This window comes from Sorex araneus, chromosome 6, assembly GCF_027595985.1.
Source record: "Sorex araneus isolate mSorAra2 chromosome 6, mSorAra2.pri, whole genome shotgun sequence".
Classification (NCBI taxonomy): Eukaryota; Metazoa; Chordata; class Mammalia; order Eulipotyphla; family Soricidae; genus Sorex; species Sorex araneus.
Window position 1 is genome coordinate 64552148 of NC_073307.1, and position 11211 is coordinate 64563358.

General features: G+C 34.9%; 1 protein-coding gene across 3 annotated transcripts in view; it reads left to right on the forward strand.

Moving 5' to 3' along the window:
• The window catches only part of SLC38A4 (solute carrier family 38 member 4), a 94974-nt gene extending 89439 nt beyond the window's left edge, over window positions 1-5535 (forward strand). For all 3 annotated transcript variants that reach the window (XM_055142921.1, XM_055142920.1, XM_055142922.1), the window contains one exon: window positions 1895-5535. In XM_055142921.1, coding sequence (XP_054998896.1) covers window positions 1895-1999 — 105 coding nt within the window. In that variant the 3' untranslated portion in view covers window positions 2000-5535. The remainder of the gene's footprint in view (window positions 1-1894) is intronic.
• The last annotated feature ends 5676 nt before the right edge of the window (window positions 5536-11211 follow it).

Here is an 11211-nt window from a genome sequence, read left to right on the forward strand (position 1 = left end):
CACTCAGCTATGATGAGGGCTTACTCCTAGATCTGTGCTCATGAATTATTCTTGAAGGTGTTTGGGACCCCAGAGGATCTTCTGTAGTGCCAGGAATCAAACTGGGATTGGCCATGTGAAAGACCTCGCTCACATACTATCCTGCTGACCCTACAAGTTGTCCTTTGAATAGTTAGCATAAATTAGAAATATTCTTATTACAAGAAAAATTGAATTGATGAACAAGAACCAGAAACAAAAGATGAAAAAGGAGGTGAATTTATGATAGTCAAAGAAATCAGAATTTTTTTCCTTCAAATATCTTGTCTTGAGTCCTTCTTACCTAATAGAGTTTAATTATTAGATTTCACTACCAGGGTACTTCTGTGCATTTAAAAAAAATTAGTTAAAGTTAGTTTTGCAAGGACAAAAGAAAATATTTTCTTTTCCTTTCCATGATAACTTGATGTCCCTGGTGTGAATTAAAATATAGAATAAAGTCACTTATTTTCCAGTTAACTACTTTGGATCTAAACTATAGTCTTACTAAACTACATGGTATTTGTTTTTCATTTGTTTTTCATAATTGTACTAAAGAGCATATACTAGAAATAAAATTTTCTAATAATTACATATTATCAGTGACTGCTTAACAAAATCTTATACTAAGATTTGAAAATATTGTTTCTGACTGAATTAATTTCAATATTTACCTGAAAGTCATTTGTCTCTTGATATTGTTCAGGGACTCCCGAACAGTTCGGTGTCAAAAACTTCTCTAATCATCTTGCCCCAAATTTACATGTTATGCAATTATTTTTTCTTGATTTTTTTGTCTCTTTGGGGGCCACACCCAGCAGTGCTTAGTACATGCTCCCAACTCTGTGCTAAGGAATTACTCCTGGCAATGCTCAGGGCACCACATAGGATGCCCCAATTGAACCCAGTTTGCCAGTTTGCCATGGTCAGAGCAAGCACTTTACCCACTGTACTATCACTCTAGCCCCTTTCTTAAACTTCTATACCACCATTAGATTGCCAAATGACTTGTATGTTTGTGACCCATTTCACTTCAACCATAAGTAAAATTAACTAAAATATCTGCTTTTTAAAATAATGAATAAAATGATAACTGTTGCATCTCATAAATAGAATTATGTTGGTCTGTGTGGTAATATATAAGATCCCTTCTAGTGTTATAATACTTGAGCATTATGGACAATATTAAGTATAAAATACACACACATATATGCACACTTAGTTTTATCAAAGTATATGAGCATATGTTTAGCAGTTTTTCTTTTTTAACATTTAATATCAGAGATATTATTCATGGCATACACTTATCACCTAGAAGTTTTTGAATATTTTCTAGTTCATTAAAACTTTTCTTGTTATCTATATGTTTTATTGGGGGGATGATGGTTTCCCACATGGTGCTCAGGAGACCTTGGGGTTAGTAATTTAATGTGAGGGCTGAAGATGTCGTCTAGCTTGGTCCTTCAGTGCCAAGGATTGGCCCTGCACTACCCCAGTGGTACACAGGGGCCACACCGGGTGGTTCTCAAGGGATCACGTGATGCCCAGATGAAATCAGTATCATATACACGTAAGACATGTACAATATTCTGGAACTCTTGTCATATAATTTTTAATGACCACAGGGTATTCTATCATTTTGATGTGCCAAATCTAGTTAATCATTATTCTGTTCTGACTATTTTGACTATCTCTCTTCTTTGTATGCACCTTTTATCTTCAGCGGGAGTTTCTAAGTTGACTGGAAACTTTAGAGCTTTAAAATTTATGCATTTCAATAAAAAAACAAATTTTTACCTCAGATAAACAACATAAAAATAAACTGTACTTAAAGAATGGTTTCTGTGTTCCCTAACAAATTCTGTCTGAATTACAGGCTTTAATTTTCCTTGTGGTTGGAATCATCTTCATGATTGGAAGCATGGGACTCATCATAATGGACTGGATTTATGATCCTCCAAGTTCCAACGGGCATCACTAACCAAGGAAAAATACTTTTCTTTTTCTATTGAAAATGGTTGGAACTTATGCTGCAAAAGACATTTGCATTTTCTTTGTTCAAATGTTATTCATAGGAAATGACAGAAAGATCCCAAAGACGTTTGTTTACTAGTAAGATCACCAGCTACCTGCATAAGAAAAAAGAATCATTTTTATCAAGAACTCTGCTCATGACTTTAAAATCTGTGGTGCATATTTTTACCCGGTTTTACTAGAGCAGTGTGAGATGATGCATTTTCTTATTCTCTACAGCAGAAAGAAAAGGATAACCGCTGTAATAGTCACCACTTTACCCACCACTTTCCCCCACCAAAAAAAAAGAAGAAAAATATTTGTACTCTCAAAATATCAGCTAAAATGCCCTGATGGCAAAATAATCACCACTTAATTCTTTCTAAGTTCACATCAAATACTCTACATCTATTCCTTGACAAAAGAAAAATGCATCTTAAACTGTCCATGGAAGGTGCAAGAGCAGCCAGACACCAAGTAGGGCATCTAATGTCAATAGTGAAGGAAGGATTTGTCCACCTTCTTTGTTACATTGTCTTAGTGATTTCATTCAAAAAAATTGTAAATGTTAAATATCTTGTTAAACATAGAGAGAGGAGTTTCATTTAAGTTACACAGCAACAACAAAAATAACATTTATAGCTGAGCTGCTTGTTCTGAGAGCATTTGTTGTTTAACATTTTGAATCCTCTTGTCATAATTTCTGTCACTGAACAATGCTCTCCCTCTCGTCTTCCATTATCAATCAGAATTTTTAGAAGACCAAGATTCATGTGAACATAAACTACCCAGTATTTTTTGGTACATTTTTGATAAACATTCAGTGCAGGAAACTGTGATTTACTTATGTTTATGTATATAATTTTATTATGTAGTCATCTGAATTTTAAAGTATGGTACATTGATTTTTATTTTTATGTGTGTAGTTTCTCTCTTCTCAGCCAATACATTTATTTTATTAGGGGTGGGGCAGGGAATCAAGTTGATGAGCTAAAACATCCATTTGTATATATCTGTCTGTTGGGGATATCTCAATTTTAAAGCCTAAGTTACAGAGAGTTCAGTGATGCTCTTCAATGTTTACAATAATATAATCACCTAGAAGAAAAATGCAACTCATGTCCTTATTTAAAAATAATTACCAATACTAAGATTTCTTTTAATCTAGCATGTCTTAATAGGACTTTAAAATTAAGTTTGCTGACGTTGATTTGCTAGAACTGCACAATACTGAGTGGCTCCACATGAAAACAGGAGTTCCAGTCTTACAAAGAAAGGCAAACTGTCATTCATCCTCACCTCTGTAACATCTAAAGATAAAATGGCTTTAAAATTAGTTTCTGCTAAGAATTTCTGAAGTTTAGCCAAAGGCCCCATGATGTAATGGTTAGCACTCTGGACTCTGAATCTAGAATTTCTGGAGTTTGCTACTCTAAAAAAAAAATAGCAAGGGCTAAAGAGATAGTACGTAATAAGGTACTTGTGTTTTACACAGGCAACCAGGATTCAATTCCCAGCATCCTTTATAGTCCCCCACACACTGCCAGGGGTGATCCTTGAGTGCAAACCAAGAAGTAATCACTGAGCATCATGAGAATCACTGGATGTGACCTTCCCAAAAAAAGTAGCAAGAATTTTGTTGTATAGTTAATATTTAGCAAAACTAAGTTTGAAGCACAAGTATAAAAGTATGATAATACTAAATAATATTTAATAGATTTTCTGAAATGTGCCTTAGAAAATGTTTTATGTATTATTTTCTAGAGGCATGATACTGGTGCACTTTGTTATAGATATTGAGCATTACTAGAAACTTTCATAGCTTTTGAGTTGCTACGTACTGGAAAAAAGACAAATAGCATATTTAAGGTATTTTTCCCACTTCAATCATTGGAAGGTGTATCAAAATAGGAAGTAAGAATAACTTCTGAGGGTTAAAAATATCTCATCTAAATGTATTTAAATGTAAATATAAAACATTAATGAAAATGGAAAACTGTAAGATCTGTATATATTTTGAATGACTAACTTGAAAAATATCAAATCTGTAATTATACCAACATTCAAGAGCAATACTAGTGCCAAATAAGAAACCACCAGTTTTTTCCTCATTACTATTTTCAGGATTGGAATATACATAGACTGCAGGTCAGATATACATAGGGCATATTGTACTAGCTAATTTAACCCCATTTTTAAACAGATGAAAATTTTATTTTCTTATTTCATTTATAAGATGGTTCAATGTATTAGAAGGCTTTTTTATTACAGAAAGTGTATATTCATATATAATAAATGAATTATTCAAATGACTGATGTCTTATAAAAAGGTGTGAATTATTTTTATAAAATTTAACATCTAAATACTTTATACTATCAGTAGTCCAATTTTCACTATTATTCTTGTTATCTAACATGGATCTATAACTAAGACAAAATAGCTGTTTTATTTTTGGCAAAGTAAATAATCCTAAATTATGTTTATTTTATGTCACATATGCATACAATTCCCTGGATGAATATAAAAAAAATAGTTCTCCTTATGGCAAACCACTTTGATGTTTTTCTTTCCCCAAAATCTTCTATGTCTTTATTTTTCAATATTCATGCTTCTTATCTATCTCTTTTTTTCTTTTTTTCTTTTTGGGTCACACCCGGCAATGCACAGGGTATACTCCTGGCTCTGCACTCAGGAATGACTCCTGGCGGTGCTCAGGGGATCATATGGGATGCTGGGAATTGAACCTGAGTCAGCCGTGTGCAAGGCAGATGCCCCACCCGCTGTGCTGTCGATCCAGCCCTGTTTCTTATCTATCTTAAGCAAAATTTCCCTAAAGTGGTAAAGGTCAGGTAAAGAGATTCTGCCACTTCATCTTTATTGGGAAAACATGAGTTTCGCTTGCTCCACACTCTTAGAAACATGGCATTGTTATTTGTTCTTAATGAGTGTGAGATATCTCATTTTGATTTTCATTTCTATTTCTAAAAATTAGTGCTGAAGAGTTTCATGTGTTAAGTGGTCATTTGTCAATCTCTTTTGTGAAGTGTCTATTCAAATCCTTAGCTCTAATTTTTAAAATTAGCTTGTCTTTTTATTACGAATTTCTCAGAGCTCTTTATGTATTCTGTCTATGTGTTATTTATTAGATTATGAACATAGTTTACTAGTCTGTGGGAATGCCTACCCATTTTTCTTAAATGTGTCTTAAATCCATGTGTATGCATCTGTCTTAGTATTTCTTGGACCAAATCTTCACAGCTTGAAATTTTGTAATTCATGATTTACTAGGATAAGATTAATTGGAATGGCATTGTTGTAACTAATGAATGACTAAGTTTTCAAACTTGAAGGGTATGTCTCCTTTCTTTTCCATTTTTTTAAAAGTGAGCTTTATTTATACTTATCTGGTTCTTGTTTTCATAAATATATTTGATTTGAAATAACATGTCTAAGTCTACTTGAATCTTGGTTATGAGGCCTAGAACCATTAGTCTCAGGATATAAAAACCTCTTTCTGGGTGCCTGTAATAAACTTTATCTTTCTAACCCCTGTTACAGGTATATAAAGGCAAGTCAAGAGAAATGAACTCATTTGGTCTTTATTTACCATCATAAACCCTATTGTCTTGGTTGTGTTTCCCTTCATGTGTAGGAAGCAGTTTGTAAGACTTCCTCTGTAGCAAGTCTTACAATCAAATATATTTATATTTAACTATCCCAAAGATATACGCATCCCTCTCAGAGAGCCCAGCAAACTACCGAAAGTATCCTGCCCGCCTGGGCAGAGCCTGGCAAGCTCCCCATGGCATATTCAATATGCCAAAAACAGTAACGATAGGTCTCATTCCCCTGACCCTGAAAGAATCTCCAATCACTGGGAAAGATGAGTAAGGAAAGGCTGCTAATATCTCAGGGCTGGGAGAAATAAAAATGTTACTGGTGCCCACCCGAGCAAATTGATGAGCAACAGTGATTCAGTGATCCCAAAGATGATGAGGATATATTACTAATGTAGCATTAATATATAAAGAAAATGTTAACCAATAGGGAAACATAAATAAAAGAATGGAAGTGAACTTGAGATCCCGGAAGAAAAATGAGTGTTTACAAGAGTTTGACTTCATTGTGAATCAAAGACATGTAAGGAAAACCACAAAATGCAACTGTTTTTTTTTCTGCTAGATCACTAAATTAAAGAAAAGAAAATAATCCATGTAGGATGGTGTGGGGACCAGAGCATTCTCATTCAATGCTGGTGGCAGAAATCTTGGTTTCTGCTCATGTGAGGAACATTCTGGCAAGAATAATAAAGAGCCTAAAAGCTAAAGTTGTCAGGATGGCCTTCTACTACCACTAAAACCTAAGCACGTTACTTTGCTTGGCCAGTGATACTTCGTACTAATGTAATGAGGGAGAGAGATGAAAAAATGCAGATTGTTATAAATAATCTCATTACAAGACTTCTAAAATCAGAAAATGTTCTTTAGCTGAAATCTTAAAAGATTCAACAGGGGTTCTTATCCACCATTGCTGACTTGATGCATGGGGCCATCTAGAACTCTGAAAAGGAAATGAATTTTGTCTATAGCTTAAATGAGCCTATTTCACTAATACATTCCCTTGAAGTTTGTGAGACCTTACACAGGGTTGTCTCCTGAGTCTGTGGACTGAACCTACTGTTATATTTTTTGCTATTTTTTATGAGAGCAAAAGGAAAGTAAAACATACATATTCAGGTATTTTGATTTATTAATTTTCTTTCTTGGAATTATTCCTCAAAATTGTCAGAGAAGTGAATTAAATCTTCAATGCTAATGTATTCTTTCAATATATAATGTGTTGCAATTTTAAAATATTCCAATAGTTTGAAATTGTGAAATGATTAAACAAATTCTAATATTTTCACAAGCTTAGCTATGATGTGATCATAATGTTTTTAAATAACCAGTGAAACATTTTTAAATGTTTGCTTTACTATTAAGAGGAAAAGTAGAAGATGAGCTATTACTATAATTTATTACTAAAATGCATGGAAACAAAGAATAAGAGGAAGTAGACTGCTAATTGTAGAACAATAATCAGTGAGGTTTCTTAAGCATTTTTCTGAAAGTAACTGGTACATCTACACAATGGAATACTATGCAGCTGTCAGAAAAGACGAAGTCATGAACTTTGCATATAAGTGGATCAACATGGAAAGTATCACGCTAAGTGAAATGAGTCAGAAAGAGAGGGACAGACATAGAAGAATTGCACTCATATGCGGGATATAAAACAACAGAATGGGAGACTAACACCCAAGAATAGCAGAAATAAGTACCATATTTTCTCCATGGCTTGGAAGCCGGCCTCACATGCTGGGGAAAAAAGGCAGCTCAGATAGAGAAGGGAACACCAAGTAAAATGTAGTGGGAGGACCCGATCAGGATGGGAGAGGCGTGCTCAAAGCAGACTATAGACCGAACACGATGGCTACCCAATACCTCCATTGCTAACCACAACACCCAAAAGGAGAGAGAACAAAAGAGAATGCCCTGCCACAGAGACGGGGTAGGGGGATGGGGGAAGGGATGATGGGGTCATCAGTGAAGAATGGGCACTGGTGGAGGTACTCAAGCTGTGTATGACTGAAACACAAGCACGAGAATATGCAAATCTGTGTCTACCCTCATGGTGATTCATTAATAAATAAATAAATAATAATTTTAAAACATTTTTCTGAAAGTCTAATTGACAATATTGGCATATGACATGGTTGCAAATGCACAACAGAAATTTTTGTATTTATACTTATAAATTGGTATTTATACCCATTACAAAATGATTATTATATAAGTTCAGTTGATGTCTGTCACCGTACATAATCAAAAATATTTCTTGTGATGAGAGCTTTCAAAATCTACTCTTTTTTGAACACAGTAGATTTCAAGCTGCACATTATAATCTCAGACTTATAACATAACTGGAATTGTATGTTTTACTCCCCTTTACCCTTGCTCCCACTCTTGCACCCCTCACCTTTGGTGAATTATGTTAGTTTTTATCTCCACATTTCTATTTTTTTCTAAAGTTCTACAAAATAGTAAATTTCCATTATAGTTATGAGAACTTGAAAAAAAATTTTCTGCCAATGTATATTTTTAAGAAAAAGAACTAAACTATGCTGCCAGTTCCCTTAGCTTTTTACTACTTTGTATAAAAGGCAAATTTGGCCATAATTAGATGCAGTTTATTTGGGAATGAATGTCAATAACTGGCACAGAAGCTAAAGGAATAGGGCAGACTCAGGCTAGTGGGAGTCTGGGAAAGAGATGAGAATGACTTGAAGAATATGGTATAGTATATTTTGTAGCCTAGGATTTGGGTTCCATATCCATGATTCTGAAAAGACATTTAATTTTATTATGTTTTCCCCTCATTTTATTATAATTTCTATGTAATAGAATTCACTGTATCACTGTCATCCCATTGCTCATCGATTTGCTCGAGTGGGCACCAGTAACATCTCAATTGTGAGAATTTTGTAACTGGTTTTGGCATATCAAATACGCCACGGGTAGCTTGCCAGGCTCTGCCATGTGGGCAAGATACTCGGTAGCTTGCTGGGCTCTCCAAGAGAGATGTAGTAGAATTACAAAAATTATTTACCTAGAACTAATGGGAAATATCTGGAGCTTCTGATAGCTCAAAGCACTCCTGAAAGAAGGAAAGTAAAATAATTATAAAGATTATTCTGTTTTGCCATACCAGCAAATAATTCAATAGACAACTTTAATTCAATAATATTCTATAACAAATATTGTCATAGGCATGAAAATATTTCTAGATAAACTGATTCAAAGAAAAAGTACAAACAAAAGTTAAATTAGGCAAAACTGGATATATATGTATCATGATGGTTTAATGAAACCTGGATTTATATGATAAAACTGCATATCAAGATATGTATATGTGCATAATGCAATGCTAAGGAAGAAATTTATGTAGCTGAATGCATGGATAGTAAAGATGTCCCCAAATCAATAATCTGTTATTACGTTAGGAAATAAAACATGAAACTGAAGAGGTAACACTGAGGCCAGTGGTGGATGCCTTTCATTGCAGGGACATGCATTCAAACCCTGATGCCCATTCTCCCACGGATAACACCTGAGGTGGAGCTGGAGGACCCTAAGTACTGCTGAAGTGACTCTGATGATCTGTCATCCTAAAGGCACAAGGGTATCACAATGCCAGTTCAAACATTACTCCATCAAGTTTGGTAGGCCAGCTGCTGCCAGAAGTCACTCCCACGTCCCCCTGAGTTAGTGGGCTTCCCCAGCCCCAAGAGAATAAACTACATTTTTATATTGTAAACAAAGATAAGCTGATAAAGTAATTAAAAATAATAATGACATGGTATTATATATACATATTATACATATACATATACATATACGGGATATATAAGGACATATATATCCTGGAAGACCCCACCAAAGAAAAGTAAAATTAGTAAATTTAATGTATTTGCAAGATTTAAAAAAAGAAAATGGAAAAGAAAACGTTGTATTTCAATGTGCTGACCAAAAAAAGAAATTTGAAAAAAGCCATTCAATTTGCAATGGCATCAAAAAGAATATAATACTTAGGAATAAATTTAGCTATGGTGTTGAAAAATTGTTGAAAAATATTGACTGATATTACAGGACCCAATTTCATTATAATTGTGTGAACATTTCCAACAAAAATAAGTAATCCTCAAATATTAGCAAGGTGTGCAAGAATTCAACTCCATTATGACTCTATCAATCCAAAAATAGCATCAGATTTTTTTTTAAATATTAGGGAAATGTTGGGGGCTGGAGCATTAGCACAGCCAGCGGGTATGCCTTGCACGCAGCTGACCCAGGTTTGATTCCCAGCATCCTATATGGTCCCCTGAGCACTGCCAGGAGTAATTCCTGAGTGCAGAGCCAGGAGTAACCCCTGTGTATTGCCGGGTGTGACCCAAAACAAAGAGGTCATAAGAGCATATGCTAAAAGAAGAATGCTTGTTGAAAACGTTAAATGTGTTATATAAATAAAAGCTATATAAATAGAAAAAATATAGTAAGGAATTGTTGGGGCTGGAGCAATAGCACAGCAGGTAGGGCGTTTGCCTTGCATGTGGCCAACCCCGGTTCGATTCCCACCATCCCATATAATCCTCTGAGCACCGCCAGGGGTAATTCCTGAGTGCAGAGCCAGGAGTAACTCCTGTATATGGCCAGGTGTGACCCAAAAAGAAAAAAAGAATTGCAATTTACAAAGTTATTGATAGTTGAGTTTTAAATATATAATATATCAACTCCAATCCCACCACTGGCATCAATTTCCACCAGTTTTGTCAAATTCCCTCCCCACCCCAAGCTCTACCCCATTCCCACCTGTCAACTTGACAGGCACGTTACAAAGTTTCAGTGATTGTAGCTTAGATCTTATGTTTCGTTTTGTTGAATATGTGTTTTGGATATGTGGCAATACTATTCACTCATGTTAAGGACTCTACTTCGTTTTTCAGTGGTAAACCCAGATTGTTACCACATTACTGACCAATGAACAACAAATAAGATTCCTTCGCTACCTCCTAGATTTAATTATTTTACTAGCCGAGAGCTGCCAACTAAGGAAGCCTGCTTATACACTGATTCAGAAACAATTAGATGAAAGTAGTGGGTAAGGCCAGGTATGGAGTGTGGAGTTTCCATATAATGGAATGTCATTATTTTCAAATCACCACTTGTCCAGCAACTAGAAACTCTTTTAACTTTGTCCCTTTTGGGTTTTATGTAAGCTTTATTAGTTATTACTAAATCATTGACCATTAGAAGTTGAACCTTAACCTCCAGTCTCTTTTCATGGGATTCTATGTGTGGGCCTGAAAATTCCACCCTCTGGGCATATTGGCTGGCCCAGCTGCAACAGGCCCTCCTCATTAGTAGCTATACAGAAATTCACCTCATTAACGTAAACGCATATTCATCACTCTCAGGGCTCAGGAAGTTCGACAAAGTCTACCGGATTTCGGAAACCCATCTGCTTGACCAACTATGTACTTGATGTAAATTACATCACAAATATGTACACTTAGCATTGTAAGATAGTAAAAGAACTTAAAGTCGACTGACTCATAGAACAGAATGCTTCACATTAGTCAA